At 43.7% G+C, this 24116-nt stretch overlaps 1 protein-coding gene across 3 annotated transcripts; it reads left to right on the forward strand.

Annotated features, from left to right (window-relative positions):
- Window positions 1-2665: 2665 nt before the first annotated feature.
- LOC100924801 (zinc finger protein 568) lies at window positions 2666-20626 on the forward strand. Of its 3 annotated transcripts, none has more exons than XM_031957107.1 (5): window positions 2672-3642; window positions 4054-4102; window positions 14087-14213; window positions 15263-15358; window positions 19399-20626. In XM_031957107.1, exons 2-5 carry the CDS (start codon window positions 4073-4075, stop codon window positions 20529-20531), a joined length of 1386 nt encoding a protein of 461 aa, XP_031812967.1. In that variant the 5' UTR covers window positions 2672-3642; window positions 4054-4072; the 3' UTR covers window positions 20532-20626. The 3 variants fall into 3 exon arrangements, with proteins under 3 accessions (XP_031812968.1, XP_031812967.1, XP_031812966.1); XM_031957106.1 differs by having other exon boundaries at window positions 2672-3286; XM_031957108.1 differs by lacking the exon at window positions 19399-20626 and adding an exon at window positions 16154-16407 and having other exon boundaries at window positions 2666-4102.
- The last annotated feature ends 3490 nt before the right edge of the window (window positions 20627-24116 follow it).

Below are 24116 nucleotides of genomic sequence, written 5' to 3' on the forward strand. Positions count from 1 at the left end.
TCAAACCACCAGGGTTCTTCCCTGGAGGCAGTGTAGGAGCGTGGAAAGGAAGGCAAGCCGTACAGGCTTTTATTATGCTCCTAGCTTCCTCTCTTGTTATTCAAATTGTAAACGTAAAGCCTGAGCAGCCTGATGGTATTTAGAATGGGATTCCTGGGCCTCCTGAAATAAAGGAGTACTAGCTAACATAGTTAAACGCTATCTGCCTTTGAATTTCCATCAAAAATAGGACCTGGAAATCCACTATGTGAGTGGACATGCAAGATATAAATCTTGCCTGGATGCTTTCTCACTTGCTCTTGAAGTTCCTTAAAGAAATGATATATATTAGAAGCTGCAATTTTATTTGGGCTGTGGTAATTCTTTATCGACACCTACTGAGTAGGCTGAATCAGATATTATATTTATATCACCTAGGTAATAAATAAGTGAGAGCTAGCATGATTGCATATAATTCGTTCTGCTGAGTGGACTGAAAAGGAGTTATGACTGCTTTTTATTGTTAAATCACAAGATATACAGCACAAATATTTTGTTTAGATGTGTCTGTAAAGATAGTAGGTCCTTTAAGAGGAACTTTGGAAATCTCAAAAATCCATTGCCAATTATGTAATAGTCTGGTTATCTTTAATGGAGGCAGCGTGTGCAAAATTTATATCTGTGGCCAATAAAATTTGCCACTGTGGGATAGTCTTGCAGCATACATTAATTTGTCGTTAGTATAAAGGTATATATCCTATCAGGTCTTGTCCCAGATAATTGTACTGTTCGCTTAGTGGCCTTTAATAAAATTCTAGCCACAAGCTCTGGGTAGGGTGTAAGGCTTTGTTCTGGTTGTGCCAGGAGGTTCACCCACTCTATCACACTGTCTCCTTGATGAAGGACTGCTGTGGTGCCTCTTGTGTGGTAAAACTGAAATTTCTCAGGGTTTTGGTGACTCTTTCAACCACATTGGATAAAGCCAGTTCAACTTCTCTCAAAGCCTCTTGAGCTTCTTTTGTAAGCTGGCGTGGTGAATTTAAAGGTGTGTCCCCTTAAAATGTCATATAGGGGTTGCAATTGATTGGTAGCTAAGCCTAGCACTGGACCCATCCATTGGATATCTCCTATCAATTTTGGAAATCATTCAAAGTATTTAACTTCTCTGTTCTTAAAGACAGTTTTGTACTGTAAGTGCCTTAGGGTATCTTTCATATCCTCAATATTGAAAAGGAGCATGCCTTTGAATTTTTCTGTAAGCAATATGAAGTTTGTAGTTTCTTAGTGTTTCTATGGTCTTTTGTAGATATGCTTCTAACATTTATCCCTCAGGTTGCACACCCAAAATGTCATCCATGTAATGCAACAATATTACCTTTGGAAACACTTTTCTCACTGGAGTAAGACAGCAGCAACATACATTTGGCACAAGGTAGGGCTATTTTTCATTCCCTGTGGCAAAATTGTCCATTCATATCTTTTATAAGGCTCAGCTAAGTTAACACTGGGCATGGAAAAGGCAAATCTTTCCATATCCTCCTTATCCAGAGGGATAGAATGGAAACAATCCTTCCCAGACAGGTTGTCTTTCCGGGAGCCTCGGATTCCACCACAAATCCTGCGCCAAAAGCGTCCCTTGGAATTCCAGCAGGCCATGGGGGCCCTCCCAGCGCCCACTGGGTCTGAGCCAGCCTGAGACACCCACGTAAAAGAGCCACACTGGCGTCCTCTCCTCGCAGAGGCTGCGGCCCTGCCAGCTGTGCCAGGCTCGGGATGCGGGGCCTCTGCCTCCGGGACGCTCTCTCTGCGCCGCCCTCTCTTCCCTCCCCCAGCGCCCTAACTGGGCTTCACGCCTCTGCCAGGATTCTAACGTTCCGCGCCCATAATAAGCCCTTTTATGCATCCAGGTTTTCGGTCCGGAAACTCCTTTCCCGAGACCCTCTGTACCGCCCCAAGGGCTCCCCCACATCTCCGGGCCCTCGCCCCCAGTCCCAAGGGCTGCCGGGAGCCAGACCGCTCCCCTCGGTTCCCGCCCCTGCCCCTAGTCTTCATCACCTGCCCCTGACCTCCTTCCGGTCCCGGAGTCTGAGCCGCCTTCTCCCCCAGCTGCCGGCCTGGGCTGGGGGCCCCCCGCGCAGGGACGCGCTGCCCCCCTCAGTGCCCCCTGGGGCTGCTGCCGGCGCTGGTTCCCACCCCCTCCTGCTCTGTCCTCCCACTTATCCCGAGCCTCGGTCACTGAGGGCCAGATTCCCTCCTCCTCCTCGGCCAGACTCCCTCCTCCTCCTCCGCTGTCCTCCCTCCCAAGGTGGCTCCAGGACCTGTGCTCCCTCCCAGAGCAAAGTCCGGCGTGGGGAGCGTGGCAGGTTTTCTGCCTGACTCCCCTCCCAGCACAAAATAATACTCGCAGTGAATTCTGGGGCAGAGGAACCAACCAAAGCACAAGGTGAACCATGGTTCCCATCTTTCAGAAACACCTGTCTCCCTGAGGTCAAGGGGTGTCCATTCCGGCCCAGATCTCCCCCAGGCCAGGAGGGGGCAGGCTGGGCCCCAGCAAAGCAGGACTGAGAGCCAGTGGCCCAGCCAGGCCAGGAGGGGGCAGGCTGCGCCCCAGCAAAGCGGGACTGAGAGCCCGAGGCCCCGCCAGGCCAGGAGGGGGCAGTCTGGGCCCCAGCAAAGCGGGACTGAGAGCCCGAGGCCCCGCCAGGCCAGGAGGGGGCAGGCTGCGCCCCAGCAAAGCGGGACTGAGAGCCCGAGGCCCCGCCAGGCCAGGAGCCAGACCCCAGTTTAACATGAACTTAGGAGTCAGGAAAAAGAATGAGAAAACACACCCACCCACCCCAAAGCACGGGGCCAAAACCATGTACTGACGAGGAAGATCAGAAGATCAAGCAGGAAAACAGGACGTCAGAGCTGGCTACGTGAAACAGCCCAAAAGCGCAGGAGGCGCCTGTGCCCCCCTGAGCCAGGGGAGGGAGAGCGCAGGAAGAACTTCAGGGGAAGGGGGCCTGGGCGGAAGTGGGGGGGGCTGGGCAGACGTGGGAGCGGAAGAAGTCACGGGGCCGGGGGCGGGGTCTGCGGGGCCGGGGGCGGGGCCTGCAGTCCCGGCCCGGCCTGGGAGAGAAGGCTCCCTCCGCCTGTGGGACTGTCAGGGCCCGCTCTGAGCACCAGGAAGTCCCGCCCCGGGGGGGCGGTGGGACGCCGGAAGTCTCGGAGCTGCGCTCTGCCCCCTGCCCCTGGCTGGTCCTGCTGTCCCGGGGGCTCCGGTCGCTTTGTCTGCGGAACCCTGAGCCGCGCGCGCGTTCCCCGGGTAGGTCGGAGCCGGCGCCCCCCGCCCCTGCCGCGGCTCGGCCGCCGAGTCTCCCCCTCCCCGGAGCTGGGAGAGGGTCCCCCGCGCATAGCGGGAGCTGCCCCTTGAGCCCCGCTGCTGGGGGCGCTCCCCTACCCCGGGGCTCCCCCCGCCCGGATTTCCCTCCCCGCTGAGAGACTCGGTCCCTCGGCGTCCGGGAGCCCTGCTGTCAGCCTCTGCTCAGGCCCGGCTCCGGTGCCCGTCCCTGGCCTCAGAGGCGGCACCTTTAAGCGTCCCGCGCTCCCGCCCCGGCGCCCCCTGGGAGCAGTGACCGAGGCTCCTTCCGGCGCCGGCTCAGCCGCGGCTCTGGGTCCCAGGTCCGAGCTCGCGGCTTCGGGGCTCCCAGCCCAGGCTCCCCGCGCGGCCCCGCAGCCTCCCCAGCGCGCAGGCGCACCCCTGGGGCACCGGCTTCCTGCCGCCCCGGCCCGGCTGCTCCCCCCCGGGGGCCCGGACCTGGCTTGCTCTGCCTCTGAGCCCCTCCCCGGCCTCCCCCGGCCCGGCTTCTCTCCCGGCCTGGGTTTAGTACAGGCTCTCCCTGGGGGTCTCACGGGGCAAAGAACCCAAAGCTCCCTGGCGGGCTGTGACCTCCCTTACTCAGGCCGTGGTGGCTGCTCCCTCTGTGGGGCCGTAAAGGCTGAGGCAGCGGGGCTGTGAGGGGGAGAGGGACGGGGCCCAGCGGGAGGAACTTGACACCCGGAGTCACCTGGGTTCCTTTTCTGTGTGCACAGGGAGCCCGGAGCCGGAGGGATGGGCCCTGGGAGCCCGGGACCCGCACAGGTGAGTGCCGTCCTCCAAACTGGGCCCCGTCAGCCCTCCCAGGTGTCTGGGGCCGGGGAGGGGGGCGTGAAGCTGGCCCTGCCTGACCCGGGGGGCTGTGCCTTTGCCCAAGTGGGCATCAGCTTGAGCACAGTAGGAACAACACTGTCCTCCCCCTCCTCTCCTTTCTCCCCTTCCTCCTCCTCCCCTTTTTCCTCCTCCTCCTGCTGCTGCTGCTGCTGCTGCTCTGTGTTTCCCTGATTCACTGAGCCCTGTGAGACCCACCCAGCCAGGAGTGTGACCTCTCTGGGTTTTAAGCTCCCTCCCCTTCCAGGGGACTGGACCTCCTCGCTTTGTTCCCCAGAGGTCGTGTCTGTGCTCTCTGTATGCCTGCCTAGCGTGGCCAGCACACGCACTCACACTCACACACACACTCACACACTCCCTCACACTCACACACACACACCCCTCCCTTTCTGGTAGCCAGGCTCTCCCTTCATAACAACTGGAGGTCCAGGAAAGCCCTAAACCCTTCAACCTTCACCTTTCACCCTTGTCAGCCCAGACCTGGAGCAGAGCTCTGATGGCTTCCCCAGTTCTTGCCCTTTGCATCAGTCCTTTGTCCCCAGGGCACAAACTCCTGGGCATGATCTAGGCCCTGATGTCTCTAAGACCTCTCCTGGCCCAGGGTCTGATCTCTGCTGTTTCAAAGCAGCTCCTGGGATTCTCCTCCTTGCCCCTGGGGTTCCCAGCTCCAGCACGATGGGCCCTGTTACTGTGGAACCCGATCTCCTGGTGGTGTCATTGGGGTTACCCCGAGCAGAGCCCCAGGCACTGGCAGAGACCATGAGAACAGCAGCGAGAAAGGAAGGGTGAAAAGAGCCGCGTTAGGAGCCATGGGACTTGGGGCAATTCCTTGGCGTCTGTGACCCTGCTGTCACCTTCAGCAGGTCCTGGTTTGACCTGGAAGAGTTTCATGGATGGGACTGACCCCTGGCAATGCTTAGTTTGCATGTTCAGCAACAGTCAGACTCTGCTAGGCCCTCCCCCCAGTAAAAGGAGGCTTACCTGAGCACAGCACAGAGCGGCGTCCAGTCAGGACGCTGCAGTTCTTTAGCCTGAGTGCACAAGGCTCCCCTTGCTTTCCGGGGGGAGCGCACTGGTCAGCAGAGCAGGGGGTGGCAACGGTCCGTCTTGAGAAATCGGTCATATCTGCAGGACCTGCTTTCCCAGGGGTGGATCCTGAGGCCTCCGGGCAGCCTCCCTGCTTTGTCCAGAGCCCTCAGAATCCTGTTTGAAGGGAGGCACATGGAGCCTTTGCCCACTCTGTGTGTCTGTTCCTGGGACAACTTTGTCATGTTATAAATAAACAGAACTGACCTAACATGTAGCAGGGAAGGACAGAACTCCAGGAGAGGCTGGCTGATAAGCTCTGCAGGGAGGTACCACCTTTGACAACCATCAGGGGCGTCTTCAACTTCAAGCCTGGGCAAAGGAAGAAAAACAACATTTGTTATAAAGTATCTACTGAGCACAGACACTTGAGTTAAGCACCTTACCAATATTTCTTGGGAACCTCACCACAAAATTTGCAAGCCAGGTTTCATTTTCCCCATTATATTTTTATTTATGTATCCAGGAAGACCTGGAAATTAAGTTGAGGGGGTAGATGAGCATATTGATGTATCTCGATTTTTTAATTGTAATTTGCTTTTTTACAACAAAAATTAGCCTTCTCTCTCCCCCTTTCTGTTATTCCCTCTCATTGAGAAAGAAAAAAATTAACCACCTTTCACAAGGGTATATGTAGTCAAGCTGAACAAAATTTCTAAGGAAATTTCAGTCTGTACTCTGAGGATCATCTCTCTATCAAGATGTAGAAAACATGTTACCATGAGTCCTCAGGAAGTGATTGATCATTGCATTCACTAGAGGTACTATATGTGCACACATACATGTAATTACATATGTGTACTTATACATGCATATGTATATGTACTCGGGCATTTAAGTGCATATTCATGTATCAAGGTAAATATTTCTCATTGGTTATATCTAAAGAATATTACATCTCAGAGGATAGATAACATGTCATCATGAGTTCTTAGGAACTGATTGATCAGAGTTGCTATGTATGTATGTATCTATCTATCTATACACACACACTCACTCACACATTCACAGACACACAATCACACACACACACATTCCCTCACATTCACACACACACACATTCACATACACACACTCATTCACACACTCACTCACACGCACATTTTTATCAACATTCTCAATTTTTCACCCCCTCACTCTCTGCCCACTGAGAACACAAATAAAACCAAATCCCTTCCCCACATTGTACCATTAATCTGGGGGGAGCAGGGGTAACAGAATAGGCCCCTGTTACTGTTGAATCCGGTTTCCTGGTGGTGTTATTGGGGTTACCCCCTGCATGGGGTAGAGGCCATGAGGCAGAGGCACTGGCAGAGACCATGAGAACAGCAGCGAGAAAGGAAGAAATTATGTCCTAAAAAGTGTTTCTCGGTCTGTACCAGTCTTCCACCTGTAAGTTGTAGACAGCAGGTTTCATTATTACTGTTCCTCAGGAATCTTGGTCAGGCTTGATGCTCATCTGAGTTCAATACAAGAGTCTTAAATTACATTTATGGAACTGATTTATTGACTCAATTCCCCATGAACAGAAAATCCCTCCGCTTCTTCTTGTACCTGAAGAAAACTGTATTCTTGTACAACCTTTGAATTTGTTTTGCTTGTATTTCTCCATTCATCTCTGCGTTGTGTGTATTCCTCCTTCCTTGGACCGGATGACTGAGGTTCAGATATCAGATGTCCCCACCTATTCCTTTCTCTCCATCCACCTTAGAGTATTGCTCTTGTTCTCTTTCTCTCCTGAAGATCTTCAAGACATAACAGAACCACTTCCAGGTTTATTTTGATTCCCTCTGTGAGCCCCAGTAGGGATCAGAGGGGATGTTTGTCATCTCTCTATGATTAAATGAAATGAGTGTATTCTTTTGATTCCCTGAGATGAGTTCATGCCGAATTTTTTTTTTCTTCACTTGTTTTTGAATTTCTAACATTTTGTCCTTTTATGGTTTATTCATTAAGAATGTTTGGAAGGTCTTTTTTTTCCTTTTTTTCTTTGAAGCTTTTTATTTTCAAAATATAAGCAAGGATAATTTTTCACTGTTGACCCTTGGAAAACCTTCTGTTTCAGTTTACCACCCTCTCTCCCCCACTTCTTCTCTAGATGGCAAGTATATTGGAATACTTATATTGGAATCCAATATATGTTAAACATAGTAAAAATATATCTTAAATCCAATATAACCATACGTATTTATATAATTATCTTGCTGCACAAGAAAAGTCAGATCATAAAAGGAAAAAATGAGAAAGAAAATGAAATGGAAGCAAACAACAACAAATAGAGTGAAAGTGCTATGTTGTGATCCTGTTTCTGGATGCAAATCGCTCTCTCCATCACAAGATCGTTGGAACTGGCCTGGATCATCCCGTTGTTGAAAAAAGCCAAATCCCTCAGAATTGATCATCGTATGATCTTGTTGTTGCTGTGTACAATGATCTCCTGGTTCTGCTCATTTCACTCAGCATCAGTTCATGTAAGTCTCTCCAGGCCTTTCTGAAATCATCCTGTTGGTCGTTTCTTACAGAACAATGATATTCCATAACACTGACATACCATAACTTAACTTATTCAGTCATTCTCCAATTCATGGGAATCCCCCTCAGTTCCCAGTTTCTTGCTACTACAAAAAGGACTCCAAGAAATGTTTTTGTACATGTGAGTCGTTTTCCCTCCTTTAATATAAGATAGCTGCATTTATCTGGGAAAGAGATGTTCTTTTCACTGTGCAAGGTTGTGATTAGAGCCCCAGAAAGCACATTTGTGGGGAACAACTCAGGGCCCGTCTCATCAGAGTGATCTGTAGTTTCTTTATTTCTCCTTAAATGTTTCTTGAAGTCTTACATTTAGGCTGCTGTTTGTTGGTATTCTGATAGTCTGATGATGCCTGTATTACAACTTTTGCCTTGCTCTCTTTTCTGCATGACTTGTTGATGTTTTACATTCGCTCCCAGTTTTTAAGTCTCCTGCATCGGCTTTAGTATTTGCCATTGCCTTGTGGCTTCCAATTTAGTCTGTACAAATGTTCAGAGAGTTGGTTGTGTGGGCAAGGTTTTATGATTTTTGATTCTTTTTGTCACTGCCCTTATTTCTTCTCCATTTAATTTCCCCTTGAGGATCTCATTCATTAGCTTGTCTAACTCTTGCTCTTCGTTTTCCCAGAATGCTGCTTGGGTTTGTGCCCAAAGTCCCCCAGCTGAGGCAGTGCTTGGAGACAGGAGACACTCTTCGGCCTGGCTGTCCTGAGTGTCTCAGATGAGGATATTGCTTATTTTAGGGAGGGCCTGTTTTGCTTGTCTGTCCAGCAGAATTCCGGAGTTCACACCCAAAGACAGAGCTGGGCTCTGTAGCCATCCTAGAGGGAAGGTCTGGGCTGGTCCTGTTGCTGCTTTCCTTGGTGTATGGTTTGTTTCACTCCAGCATCTCAGGGGCAGGAAAGGGGCCTGTGCTGAAAGTGGTCTGATCCTGGGCCTCCTGCTGGGAGCTCTGTGAGTTTCTGACCTGAGTGTGAGTCTCTGCAAAAGTAGATTACTGCTGGACTCTGGCCTCCTGGCCACCTAATTCCCTCCCTAGTTACTCCATTACTGTCTGGGCTGGATATTGGAAGCCAGACCTGATTTGCATCTCCGGCCTGAGACATGGCCCAGCTTCTGCAGGCTTCTGAACTTCCTGGCTTCCTTCCCCAGAGTCTCCCCACCCAGGACTTCCTCTGATTCACACAGATTCCCTTGGTCCTGGTTATGTGACCTGGTGACAAACCATCCTGTTGCATTTGCCCAATGTGACTCCTTTAATCCTGTCAAACGAGATCTGATTGCAGGGATGCTCCTTGTAAGGTATCTTCCTTAGTAGACTTTTCCCCAGGACCTATAGCCCTCTCTTCCCCCCAGAGCCAAACTGGACAAAGGATTCTGATTTTTCTGAATTTCCCCCATCAAGATACAATCCATCAATTGCATTGTCCAGATCTCTTAGGAGTCTGTGGGCAGGATTTCACTGCATTGCTTCCCCAAGATCCCCCTTTGAGCAAGACTTCAATGACATTAGCATAGCATTAAAGGTGTGGATTATTTGGGGCAGTCTTGCCATTTTTATATCCTGATGCAGCCTAGCCCAAGCACTGGATATTCCTTTAGCTTTTAAGTTGTCATGCATTACTTTAAGGATGGCATTGCAACTGAATTTGTACAACTCTTTTAATTCCTAGATATTGAATCCACATTTTACTTATTTGGAGTGGGATTTTTCTCTCAATTATTGCTTCCTGGACTTTGTTTCTATTTCCTAGAAATAATCTTGGGAGGATTCTGTGTGTAACCTGCAACTTTGCATAAACTGTTAAATCTTAACTATCCTACTTGATGTCTCTGCTGATTACCTGTGTATTTCCAAGTGAAGCATCCTGTCATCAACAACGGGGCTAGTTTGAGCTCTTCTTTACCCATGTTTATTCCTTTCTTTCCTTTCTCTTGTTTTGTTGCTATTGCTAGCATTGTCAGAAGAGTAGGGAAAGTAAACATTCTTGCTTTACCCCTGCATTTATTGGAAATGTTTCTAACACAACCCCATTTCATGCAATGCTTTTAAGTTTTTGATAGATATTATGACCTTGAAAATGGTCCCACTAGGCCTGTACTTCTAATTACGTTTTTACCTCAGAAGTGGTCCAAAGCACTCCCTTCATCTGTTGAAATGACTGTATGGTTTTAAATGTTTTGGTTTATAATATAATGGATTATGTTCATTGTTTTCCTAGTGTTGAACTATTCTTACATCCTTGGTACAAATTCCACTTGAGCATAATGAATGATTCCTTGGAATTCAGGGTGGTTGTTTGGATAGGATTTTGTTTAAATTTGGGAAGGGTGGAGAGATACAATGTTTATGCATTGGCTTGCAATTTCACTTTCTGCATTTGTATTTTCCCTGCTTTTGCTACTGAGTCTTTGTTAGACTAATGAAAGAATTCTGGTAGGATACTTACTTATTTGGAGAAATTAGTGGTAAACTATGGATATTAACTATTCTTAGTTAATTTTCTTATCTTCTGATGACTTCAATATATCATATTGTTGGTAGTTCCTCTTGGCATTCTTTTTTTTTTCAGTTTTCTTTAGCATAAAGCTGCATAACATGCTAATTATCCCTTTTATTTCTTCTACCTTTTTTCTCATTTTACTTCTGCCTTATGCTATTTTAGTGATTGGATTTATGATTGTCTGTTCTTGAATTTAGAGTTCTCAACTTTATTAATCTTTTCAAAGAAGCCATTTATCATTTAAATTTTTTGTTATTTCCTATTCATCTATTTCCCTTCCCATTTTAATATCTTTTCATTTAAAATTATTCGAGGTATATTCATTTAATTTTCTAATTTTTTTGGAATACAGATTCAATTTATTCTTTTTCTAAGTTCTGAGGACTACGTTAGCTGAATCTCATGAATCTGTGATATTGTTTCATCATTTTCTTTTTTGCAAAATTATTGCTGAGATCTTTTCTCTGATTCAGTCATTATTTAATATGTCACTAGTAAATCTCCCTGTAGGATGCAAATCTTTGCATTCTTATGTTATCAGTAAATGAATGAATGCAGTAATTATTTCTGCAATATTTATTTATTTGCAGTATCTCTATGTGCATTATTTTTATCTCAGTGGTTAATTTTTATCGATGTTTCATATGTAATTGTCCCAATTTGAAGATGCCATAAGTAGTCCTTTTACCTCTAGTTTCTTTAGACATTACTTCAGATCTCTTCTGCCTCATCCCATTCTACATTTCTTTATCACCCTTTTGTTTTTGCTTTTCTTGTAGATTACCCTTCTTCTCTTGCCCTTTAGCTACTCCTGTCCATTTTCTTCCCTTTCAATGAGGATTTCTTTCCTCCTCACTGTCCCACTTCACTTTCTGTTTTGCCTAGATTCTCATTCTCTGATTCACAGCTCCGCTCTTCCTCGTTCTCTGTCTTTTCCCATGTATTTTCTGACAATGAAAGCCCCCAAGGTGATCCTTCTGAACTCTGTGCTGTAGGTCATTCCTGCCATTGCTTCTAGGCCAGTCCCACAGATTCCTCCTCTCCATGGTGTCTTCCTTTCAGAATACTGTGTGTCACTGCAGGGTTATAGACAACACTGCTCCAATGTAGAACATTGCCCCTAATATTTACCCTTTCTTTTCTCCTTTTCATTTCTTCAGCATTCTCCTAGAATTTTAACCCTGTCTTCATGTTCTCCTGCTCCTCCCAATGCTCGTTCCCCTAACCCAAAGAGACAAAGTATTCTTTTCAGACACTAAACATGCAAACCTCAGGGTGAGAATATCCACCAATCCCTCAAAGTCTCACCAGCTTCTTCCCTGACCACTCAGGTGGTCTTATCTTTCAAGTCTATGGATCTTCCTCCCCAATCCCTGATTTTCTTAATTGTTCTCCAGCCTTTCACATTCCTGGTGACTCTCTCTCCCTCCAGGGTCCTTCTCTTCTCTTTTGTTTGTAGGACCTGGCTCTCCTCCTGGCTTTCCCCTCCTTATCTGACCATCTTTTTGTCTTCTTACTGAATTCAGGCTTCTGTTCACCACAGAATGCCCCCTTTTTCTTCCTTATTGTTAAGCTCCCCTCTGCAGGCTAGGTCACCCTGGGCCCCATCTCGCTCCTGTGCTCTCTGGAACCCATTGTTCTAAGCCCTTGCCCTTATCTCCTTGGTTTGCATTGGTCTGACATTATTCCAGAGTCAATCAGTTCAGGGTATGAGCAGGTCTTTCTCTTCAAGGCTTATGGCTAGTCTTTCTCCTCAAGGCTGGTAGAACTTTGTGCTTCTGAATTGAATTGTTAAAGGTGACTACTACCAGGCTGGCAGTTTGCCATGGGTTTGATTTTTGCTTTCCAGGTTGAGTTTGATTTTTCTGTGGATGACGTGCACAATTTTTCCATTGAAATTCTATTTTCTCTCTTCCGAAGTGACCAGTTTTCTTGGACCATTTCCTTCATGAGGGTGTCCATTTTTTTTACCACTTGTGTCCTTCTTTGAGATCTACCATCCTTAGCTTGTCTATGTCCAAGCTCTCTTTCCATTCAGTATACTTCCTTAAAGAAGAGCAGCTTTTTATTTAATATTAATTATTGTTTACTTAATTTCCTCTGGGCTGTCCTTCACTTTTGAATATTTTTATTCCCTGTCCTCTTTTTTGTTTCAGTGGGAAGAAATGGCATGGCAGAATCTCAGTTTCATATTCCCTCATTTGGCAATGATCAAAAGAAATCCTGAGGTCCAAGAACAATGCAAAGAGGTCTGGGTGGGGATTCAGGGATGTGGAGGCCCAGTTAGAAAAGTCCCAAAGAAATAAAGACAGGGGAATAATGAGGGAGTTGGCTTGGCTTTCTCCTTAAGAGAAGGTTGGGAGTGTATTAGCCCCCCTCATCTTTGTAAAGGAGAGCTGTGGGAGCCTTGTGAAGGAAATGGGTTTGCAATATGTTCTCCATTAAAGAAATGTTTCACATTATTCCAATGACTGGCAGCCTCAAAACATAAAGGAATTTAGAAAACTAATCAGAGTTAGCTCTAGCAAGGAAAAGTCATCAGTAAATTGAAGGTATTATGAGGAGGGAGGGAGAGATTTCTCCATAGTGGGTTTTGTCCTGAAAAGGACTTAGTAAAGCTCTTGATCATGGGGACATCTTTGGTGGGTGAGATACATATTGGAGGTTTCTAGGGGGGAGGAAGTAGCAGACAAGAATTTGGGAGCTCACAGGGAGGGATCAAAGGGGAGCCAGATGGAATGTTCCTGGCAGATCGGGTCCCAGACCTAAAACATGGTCATCAGACTCTCAGAGACTTTACAGATACCCAAAGGTTTGAGGGATCAGCAGTGGAGGCTGACAAAGAATTTCATTCCCCCAATCACTCTATCAGGATAGCCTGGGACTTGGTTATATCTGATAATGGCAGGTTAGGTTCTTCTTGATAAGGGAAGTGAGTCAGCTCTAAGTCCACATCAGACCAAGCATCAGATGCTTCAAAGAAGAATCCAAAATGATGTATTTGTAGCATGTTGAAAATAGAGATGGCCCCTCCCAAGTATCAGGGTATTCCCATTTCTAGCCACCTTCTCCTATAGAGGGTCTGTTTGTTGACTTCTTAACTTATTTTCATGATTCTTGTTCTCCCCAGTTTGTACATTTTTAGCCATTTTTGTAAAACGTTTATTTCTAATAAAGAAACTGGCAATATTTTCCCCATGAATTTTTTTAATTAATGTGGGAAGCCAAATATTTTTATTACTCTTGTTTGTCTGTAATCACATATTAAAATTAAGGAATATTTGCTTTAGACAAATGAAAGCAATTACAAATAAAGGGTTGAGCTGTTTTGCCCATGACAACACCCTAACCAGAGTGACCTCAGGGAAGCAACAATATTTTTCCCCAAAAGTATCTTGTATTTGCCAACTTCTCACAAAATCTTTACAGAATTTTCTTTAGAATATATCACTTAAGTAATTTCTGCTGAGGAAGAAACTTCCCATCACTCTCTTGCTCTCCACAGATACATCTACCTCACAAATAAAACTCAAACTTTTCCTGATTCCACAAGGAAATTCATTCAGTAAGACATTTTTCAGCTTTATTCCAATGGATTGTATAAAATGCTTTTCTCAAAATTCAATAAGACTCTTAATAACTGTGGTTTCAGGAGCTGATTGATGCTCAGAAATGGCATGAGCTTTTGAGCCAATCCCTTCTCTGCTTGAGTTTGCTCCTGTAAATTGGAGAGGGTTGGATGGATTCTTGAATTCTGAAGTGACTTTCAACTCTACATCTTATAACTTTGGTGCCTTAGGACTTGGTGACATTCAGGGATGTGGCTGTGGACTTCACCCAGGAGGAATGGGGCCTCTTGGACCCTCCTCAGAAGGAGTTGTACAAGGAGGTCATGGTGGAGAATGCCCGGAACCTGCTGTCCCTGGGTAAGGACTTTTCCCTGGGTAACTGAATCTGCAGTCAAAGGGTGTATCTTCATTTCCTGGGGTGCAGGGTTAGAGAGGGAGGGGGTATATCAGTCAGGAAGGAGAAAGTGCTGGTCTGCTGTGTCCAAGCACCAGAGTCTCCTACATGTCTCTCCTTTGTATGGTAAAAAACTGAGGGTGTCCTTTGCTGCTCTTGAAACTGTCTCTTACCAGTTCTAGGTAACTTCAAGTCAAAGATCAAATCAGTGTGGAGACCTCTGAAACAAGGGACTAATCTCAGGGTATTTTGCTTAGCTCTACCTGGACACAGATTAGTCTACAAAAGTTCTGAACATTGCTCTTGCAGCTATTCCTGCCAACTTGTTCTTTGGCACAGAGCTTGGATTGGAAATACTCTTCTTTTTAGCAAGCATCACTTTGTAGCCCAAAGGTCATCGTAATTTCTGATATAGGAAACTTGTCCTTGATCTTCCTTCCTATTGCCCTCAAATTCTAGCACCACTGATGGAAAAGGAATGGAAGGGAATCAGCATTTCTCTTCACCTACTGTTTGCCAGGAGCTGTGCCATATGCTTTCTTTATAGCCACAATATATTATTTAAGAAAAAATTTTCCAGCAAAAAATTTATTTTGACTATTCTAAATACCTAAATTAATGAAAAAGCACAGATAAAGAAATAATAAACATGTATAGTATAATTTTACATCAGCCCAATAACCCTTCTTATCTAGGTATGGGTTTAGAAGTTTCTGCCAGAATGGAACTTAATAGGATAAGGGAAGCTAGGGGAAAGGTGGGAAAGGGGGAGGAGGGAAGGTAGGGAAGAGCATTTTACTATTTCTCCAGGATGATGTGACAAACATTATTATGGTTTTCTTGCATTAGAAGCACAAGTGGGTGACCACAGACTCATATGTTGACTCATATGTTTTAATATAATAATGATGTGAATCTCAGAGTGGAGCAGCCCTGGATCCTGACCCCATTACCTAAAGAGAACTAAATTTCAAGCTTCTCTTCTTCATCCCTCTCTGATTTCCATGCCCAGGGCTTCCAGTTCCCAGAAAAGATGTGATCTTTTATTTTAAGCAAAGACAAGTACCCTGGGTACTGGACCAAGAAAGCCTGAGGAGCCGCTCTCCAGGTGAGTGGGGTGACAGCAGGGATTTGAGAATTAACAGAGGCTTCTAGGGGGAGAAAGACCAACCTTGGAATTCTTTTTCAGATGCTTTTTAGGCAGAAATCTTTTTCAGATACTCCTGGACCAGTCACTGACTCTTGGTTTTCCTTCTATAAAATGCACTCAATAGCCTTGTAGATCCCTTCCAGTGATCATCTGTGATTCTATAAAAAGTCATTATTGAGAATATGGGACAATGCAATTCTCCTGAAAGTGCCAAAGGGGAATCAGGTTGTCCCAGATGAGCCAGTTTCTCCAAGTCAGCTCCCCTCTGAGCAGGAACCCCAAAACAAGAGCTCCCCTCTCCTGCAAGTATGTGCAGCCAGAGCCTGGGCTGTGCCCCAAGAACATAAAGAGAGGCAAGGGACATCCCCTGCTTTCCTGGAGGTCACACACTGCTGGACAGGCAGTACACCAGGCTGTATGTAGAAACCCTTGTGGACCAGATAAATTGGATCAATTTAGTACTTCCCCAAATCACTAAGTAATTAAGGTAATGATGGTTTAAGAAGGAGAGCAAAATTGGAGAGGAAATAGTCAAACCCTTGTGGACCAGATAAATTGGATCAATTTAGTACTTCCCCAAATCACTAAGTAATTAAGGTAATGATGGTTTAAGAAGGAGAGCAAAATTGGAGAGGAAATAGTCAAAATAAAATCACATAGCTATAGTACCTACCATACATCATGCATTATCAGTGTCTCATTTTATCCTCATGAGAATCCTAGGACTTGGGGATTATTATTTCTGTTTTACAGATAAAGAAACTGAAGCAAACAGCTCCTCTTTGATTAGCAAGTTACTGACGTGGAACAAATACTCAGGTCTTGTTGTTTCAAGGCCCTACCTACATTCCTTCCCTTGTACCATCAGCTCTATTCTGATTCTGAAACAGATAATGATGAAAACTTTCAGAAGTGTATGAGGTGAATAGTGGAAGGATAAATAAACAAACTCCCCTTGAGAGATGGAATCTCATTTTTAAAAATGCTAACCAGTTAAAATTATTTAATAATTACTATTAAAAAGAATATATTTCTATTAGCTTGTGACAAGCATTGAATTAAATAAAAATTTACTCAAACGTCAATTTTAAAGATTATTTTATCTTGTTTTTTTTTTTTTTAACTAATATTTTATTCACAACCAAACTTTAAAAGGATGGAATATCTTCTTTTTTTTTTTTTTTTTTCCTACCACTGGTAAAGTAACTACTCTCACTGAAGCTTTATGGAAGGATTAACCCACATTGCCGACCAATTCCTTTCAGGAACTGCCAGATAGAAGAAGGAAAATCATAAACAGAAAATAAATTTGAATTAAAAAACCTCAGCATTTCTGTTTTTATAGAAACATGATGATTTCATGATGGTCTCTACTGTGTATTCCTAGTGACCCTTGTTTTCAGTAGGCTGCCAGCACTGCAGCAAGAATGCAGACCCAGATAATACGTTGTTTTTTTTAAAATTCTATTTGAAAAAACAGTAAGAAAAAAGAAATACAAAAAAGGAATGGAAAACAAATAGGATATTGTCATATGCCCAGCAGAGTAACAGGGAGAATCAACATATATTGAACGAAATGTCCAGATCAAGAAAGTATCTGAGTAGAAGTGATTATATTCATCTCTGTCATTTTTTCTTTACTTCCTTGTAAATTGTTCTTTGTTCTGTGCTGTGCACCTTATTTACTTTATTCCCCCCCACCACATTTCATCTCCCTCTCCCAAACAAGCTATAGTTAAGAAAGATGTTTCTGTAGACATATCCATACATAGACACAGTCACGAACATCTCCCCCCATATACACACTTCTCTTTCCTATCCCTGCTGACTCTTTAATTAAATTCTGCTCCATAACTTGTCTTGCTATTACTTCACTTCCCCGCATCAAGAATTCTCTCCCTTGTGTTCCTTGATGTGAATCTTAAACGTTTAAAAAAAAAAAAAAAAGCCAAACAACTTGTCCTCGTTTAAACAGTTTGTCTATGTTGAGTTCCTTAAAAGTGATCTTCGATATTTGCTCTTATGGGTTAAATTTTCTATTAAGTTCAGGTTTGTTTGATAGAACGTATTGAAAAATCTGCAAATTTATTTAATGTCCATTTTTACTCATTCAAAATTATACATAATTTTGCTGGATATGATATTTTTCCCTGTGTTCCACGTTTTTTGATTGATCGTTTTTCTTATAAGATGTTTCACATTCTTTTCTATTTTCTCATTCTTTATAATTTGTTTTGTTATTTCTTGGTCTCATACCTTCACTGGCTTCTTCTTGTCCAATTCTAATTTAAAGAATTCTTTTCATCTTTGAAACTCTGTACCTCCTTTCCTAATAGGTTAACTTTTTTTTCATAATCTTGTTTTTTCTTGGATAGTTCTAATTATTTTTTAGGTTTTTTTCTGTCTGATTATTTTTTAAATTTGATTTTAAATGTTTCAATGGTAGACCTCTTTCTTTGCAGGATTTTTTGTTTTTAATAAGAGGCATTATTATAAGCATTTCTAATCATGTAGTGGGAGGATGCTGCCTCAAGCTTCCCTTTGGCCTGAGCAGGAACCCCAAACCAAAAGTTCCCCTCTCTTGCAAGTGCCTGCAGCCAGCAAAGTCCCCGTCCCACAACCTCTGACTTCACCTGGTGCTGGTTCCTTCTGGCCCTGGGACAAGTCTCAGCAGCACAGCTGGGCCTGGTATTCCTAATCCATGGAGCTTCCATTGGTCTTCCCAGACTCAGACCCCTGCTCCACAAACGTCCAGATGGCAAAAGTTTCTCTGGTTCCTGCTGAGACTACAGTCACCCCAAGCTAGCTGAGGGGTCCCCACTGGGTGTTTCTGCAGAGGTAGCGCTCTTCACACTGGTTCATCCTCAGTCTGGGATCTATCTTCAGATCTCCTCAGATTCCATCAAGAGGATGTCTATTCTGCCCCAGATCTTTTTGATTTTTCACTAGTCTATGCTTGCCCTGAAGTACAAATTAGTTCTATTTGTGGGGGAAATAAGGAGAACTTGAAATTTTCCAAACTACTCTACCATCTTCCCAGAATCCTTCCCCCAGATAATATCCTGATCTGGAAATTACAGGTTTAATGAGATGTGATTACTAGATTACCCAGTAATGACAGAACTGCTCTAGTGCAGTGAGAGAGCCATTTAGGGTCTTTTCAGCCCTGAGGGCCTTTGTTCATGAATATCCACAATGTTCCTAGAATTCTGGAAACAATTGTGGAGAATCTGAAAGAATCTGTTGCACTTAGAAGCTATCAGAGTTTGAGGGAAGGATCCAAAAGCTGCGTGTTCCTGATCATGATCATTTGAAGTCACTGAAGAAGATAGTTGTTAAGGTGGATATATGCACATACTTCCTGCCCAAGGGACAATTTGCCATTTAATGCATCACTGGCACATTTTGGGATCGAATCTCTTAGATCAGTGTCTCAATTCTTCAAATTCAAGCTTGTGAACTTCTAAAAGGAATTGTTGCATCAGAACAAAATCCTATAAGCCTCATGGAAAATTTTTTTTGAAAGTGTTATGAGTATGACAAATGTGATTTCTGGTAATGTAATAGACATAAAAATAAAGTGCACACAATGAAAGGAAAAGAGAAAAAATGAGAATGGAACTAGTTTGTTAAATACTGTAGGCAGAGCTGGCCCATTCACAGAGTGTGAATTCCAGTCTAAGCTGCTGAGCTTTGGGTCAAGCCTCATTCTCACTGAGCTGGTGGCCTGAGTTGTGCAAGTAGTGAGAATGAAGTTATTCTGTGTTGTCAGGTTTACTGTGAGGATCCAATATTTTTATGGTTGAAGGTCATTAAAAATTAAATCATCCTTGGGATGTGAGTGAATGGGATTTTTGAGGGATTGAATCCCTCAAATTCAATCTGTTTCTATTGTGTTGGTGGAGGGAAAGGGATATAAATGTGTGTGTAGTGTGTTTTCCTGTTTCTTGTTCCTTGTTTTCTTTTTTAAAAAAAAATTTGTTCTTTTTTTGTTTCAGAAAGTGAGATCAGAATTGAAGTGAAGGAAAGTACTCACAAGCAAAGATTCAGGAGCACCTGTGACTTCACTTGGAGAGAAATGTGTACTACACATGAGAAAGTACACACTGGAGAAAAACCTTATGATTGTAACCAGTGTGGAAAGTGTTTCAGCAATAAGGGATATCTTACTATACATCAGAGAATCCACACTGGGGAGAAACCGTATGAATGTAACCAGTGTGGAAAGACTTTTAGGTATAAGACAAGTCTTACTGGACATCAGAGAATCCATACTGGGGAGAAACCTTATGAATGTAACCAGTGTGGAAAGGGTTTTACACATAAACAATCACTCACTCTACATCAGAGATTCCACAGTGGAGAGAAACCTTATGAGTGTAACCAGTGTGGAAAGGCTTTTAGTGATAAGAGAGTTCTTACTGTACATCAAAGAATCCACACAGGAGAGAAACCTTATGAATGTAATCAGTGTGGAAAGGCTTTTACAATAACGGGAACTCTTACTAGACATCAGAGAATCCACACGGGAGAGAAACCATATGAATGTAACCAATGTGGAAAGTCTTTTAGAAAAAAAGAATCTCTTACTATACATCTGAGAATTCACACAGGGGAGAAAACTTATGAATGTAACCAGTGTGGAAAGACTTTTAGTGATAAGGGATATCTTACTGTACATCAGAGAATCCACACTGGAGAGAAACCTTATGAGTGTAACCATTGTGGAAAGGGTTTTACAATAACGGGAACTCTTACTAGACATCAGAGAATCCACACAGGAGAGAAACCTTTTGAATGTAACCAGTGTGGAAAGTCTTTTAGAAAAAAGGAATCTCTTACTATACATCTAAGAATCCACACTGGAGAGAGAATTTATGAATGTAACCAATGTGGAAAGACTTTTAGTGATAAGGGATATCTTACTGTACATCAGAGAATCCACACTGGAGAGAAACCTTATGAATGCAACCAGTGTGGAAAGACTTTTAGATATAAGAGAAGTCTTTATGGACATCAGAGAATCCACACTGGAGAGAAACCTTATGAGTGTAACCAGTGTGGAAAGACTTTCAGCTATAAGGAATCACTTACTGTACATCAGAGAAGCCATGCTGGACAGAAACCTTAAGAATGTAATTAATATGGACCAGGATTCATAGAAAAATCTGCTTGTTTCTTTCCATATATGTGAGGCAAAGTAATGGCATTAAAATAAGGAGAAAACTGCATTTGGTAGAGATCATTGGGAGAACATGGGGTATTGCCGATACCTTCCATATTTAGCTTTCTCTAGCTGTAATGCTATGGGGAAGATGAGGAAGGGAAAATAAATAACTAGAGATAGGAATTGTCTTTAGAGATGTATTGGATTCTTGTTTTCCACCTGGTCACCTACTTGAAGTTTGTTGGAATGGAAACATTACTAGATTGGGACACGGAGGACAAGGGTTGAAATTCTGGGTTCTGTAGCTATGGTCTTTGAAAGTAATTTAAGTCCATGGGTCTCAATGACTTTAGATTACAATTAGGGTCTCTTCCAGCTCTGAATCCTTTGAGAAGTCAAAGACAAACTTGAAGATGAATCCTACTCATTGCTGCTTTTTGCTGGATCCTCAGCTTCGGGTTTGGCCCAATAACTCAGAGACTTCACCAAACCTGGGTCTGATTGCAGTTTGCAGACACAGCAAGGTATGAGAAATTCTATATCTACATCTTGTTGAGGAAACTTGCACATCATTCTTAAATACACAACTTCTATGCACCTGGTGAAATAGGTTTCTTGCCATATTTGTTGAGGCAGAAAATGTTTTATTAAGTTGCTTTTATGAAAGATTTCAACTGAGTGTTCAGCTCATTAAGTAAATGCTAGGTCTGGGGGAGAAAGACCAGCCTTGGATTCTTATTTAGATACCTTTTAAGTGGATATCATTTTCAGATTCCCCTGAGCCAATCACTGAGTCTCAGTTTCCCATTTATAAAATGAGGGGGGTGTACTTCTTGGCCTTGTAGTTCCCTTCCAGTGATCATCTGGGATCCTATAAGAAGTCATTGTTTGCACTTGGGGCAATGCAATTCTCTTGAAAGTCCCAAAAGGGGTAAAGGGTTGTTCCAGATGAGCCATTTCTTAGCACTTCTCCAAGTTGGCAAACTTTTAAGTGCCTGTGAAAAGCCAGGCTCTGGGCTAAGCACCAGGAACATAAAAGATGCAAAGGACATCCCCTGCTCTCCTGGAGGTCACAGACTGCTGGGGCAGACAGTACACCAGTAAGTATATAAAAACCCATTATGGAGCAAATAAATTGGATAAATTTAGGGCTTCCCCAAATCACTAAGTAATTAAAATAATACTGCTTTAAGAAATAGTGTGTAATTGGGGAGGAAATGATCAAAATAAAATAATGTAGCTAGCATTTATACAACACCTACTGTGTGTCATGCACTGTATCAATATTATTTTATCCTCATGAAAACCCTAGGACTTGTGTGCTATTGTTGTGCCCATTTTAGAGGTAAAGAAACTGTGGCAAAAGAGGTCCTGTAACTTGAATAGCAAATTACTGACATGGAAGGAATACTCAGAGCTTGCTGATTCAAGGTCCTATCTGCTATGGGCTTCCTGATTGAGAGTTAAACTATAAGAGCCCTTTGGCATCAGAGGTGAGATGAATGAGGTGGGAGACTCATAGACTGTGAAAAGAGCTCCAGTTCATTATGCAGCACAGCCTTGTTGATACACATTTTTGCAAAGTAGCCAATTCCCAATCACCATTCAGAGAAGCAGCTCTGGACTTTGCATATGCATGGTATCTGCCAATGGAAGGAGAGACAATCTAGCCATTCCAGCAACCTGCTCACAGGCCAGAGGACCTGTCAAAACATCCCTGCCAGCCACTGACTGTGACCCTCAGGCTTAAAACTTGTTCACATCATCACAAGTCATTGCTCCTTGCTCATTAAGGGCGTTTCTGCAATGAGGCAGAAAACTTAGTGTGCACCAGAGGTCGAGGTGTCCTCAGTGCTCCCTCTCAGCAGAATCCCATACTTAGCATTTCCCCCTATTTATCTTTGAGATAAAAAGTCCTTTCTTGAGCTGCAACCCCTGAAAGGATGGTAGAGAAAGATCTATGAAAGCATCCTAATATTACAGGGCAACAACAAAGCAGTAACAGCATAATACAGGGCAGTCCATGATTCGAATTTTAACCATCATGAAGAGGTATTATCAAACCAATGTATGATTTTTTTCAACAGTTTTATCTGGATTCAAATCTTCATGAGAAGCTTTTTCAATGTCGGATGCTAGTTTATATAAACTTTCTATGTCCCCTTCAATTGTCTTATTGAGAAATAAACTATTCAAATGCTTTTTGATAGTGTCCCAATCATAGTCTTCCTGTATGATTATACAACAAAAAGGTGACACAAACCTTGTATATCTGTCTTCGCATTGTCATTGAGCCTGGAGTTTCAATAACTCTACTTCTGCTCCTATTTCCACTGATACTTCTCTTTTTTCTAACGAGACAAAGGTCAGTTTCCTTCTTTTTTATTATGGGATTGAACATATGGTCAGTCTTAGTATGATACATTTCTCACTTTTGACAGGAAGCATTGATACATGAGCTCCAGTGACCACAAGCACAGTCTGACTTTCAGTTTCAGTATCCAGGCAATCACTGACTGTGCAATTGCAACAAGTAACATTGTATAAATCTACTGTTTCCTTGGTAACAGTTACAGAGTCTCCCCACATGAACACCTATTTCCCTCCCAGACAGGCTTTAGTGTAGGACTGGTATCCCACTCTCCTGCTATTTGTCTAAGAATCCAGGCCCAAGAATGTTTTCCATGTGCCAACTGCCGGCCCAGTTCTTGAGTGACAAGAATGTGTCCCGTGGAGGCTTGTGCTTTCTGAGGGTCCAATCTGATGATGTAGACACACTGCTGCAACCCGCCCGCGGATGAGGGTGTTGCCATGATAGGGCGTCCCCTGCATGCCCAGTAGATGTTACATGATACCCCATCCCCCATGAGACAATCCTAGGCCATGGTGGGTCCATAGCCCACCTTTTGGCCTCTGTTGCCAGCCCTGATTGTGTGTAACACAAAACCATGTATATAGAAAGCCTCTTGTTGATGGTCCTGGGGGCACATCTCCTTTTCTGACCATCACCTCTTCTTCCTTGTTTGCTTCTGCTCTATGGACAACTTTTGAGATGTATGGCGGGGATCCACTGCTGAAGGTTTTCCCCTATGCAGATAAAAGCATATTTTGGCCTCCACGTTAGAACCTTACAGGGTTCTTCCCATCCTTTAGGACCCTTTTTCATTACCATGGTCTTGTTCTTAGGGGGCCTTCTTAAGGAAGATGGGGTGTTATCTTTGAGTCATTTTCTATGTTAATCAGAGAATATTTCATATTTGGACTTAAATCATTTGAAACAAATTTTAAGTAATTTATTGTGTACACTGCTTTATCCATATTTTTCTGAGTGAACCTAACTCCATCTCCCTCTTTTTGTTTTTTGATAAATCTCTTGAGGGTCTGATTAGTCCTTTCTACAGTGGCCTGTCCTGTGGGGTTGTAAGGAATTCCCAAAATATGATGAATGGAGAATTCCTGTAAGAACTGTTTTAATATTTTTGAGGTATATGAGGGTCCATTATCGGTCTTGATGGTGTGTGGGATACCCATAGAAGCAAAACAGTGAAA

Source organism: Sarcophilus harrisii, chromosome 2 (genome assembly GCF_902635505.1).
Source record: "Sarcophilus harrisii chromosome 2, mSarHar1.11, whole genome shotgun sequence".
Classification (NCBI taxonomy): Eukaryota; Metazoa; Chordata; class Mammalia; order Dasyuromorphia; family Dasyuridae; genus Sarcophilus; species Sarcophilus harrisii.

Bases quoted from the DNA above. Each gene is read 5' to 3' on its own strand.
- LOC100924801 (XM_031957107.1), top strand. From the start codon at position 4,073: ATGGGCCCTGGGAGCCCGGGACCCGCACAG. The intron at 14,214-15,262 runs GTAAGGACTTTT...TTCCATGCCCAG, and splicing joins CCGGAACCTGCTGTCCCTGG to GGCTTCCAGTTCCCAGAAAA. The intron at 15,359-19,398 runs GTGAGTGGGGTG...TTTTTGTTTCAG, and splicing joins CCTGAGGAGCCGCTCTCCAG to AAAGTGAGATCAGAATTGAA.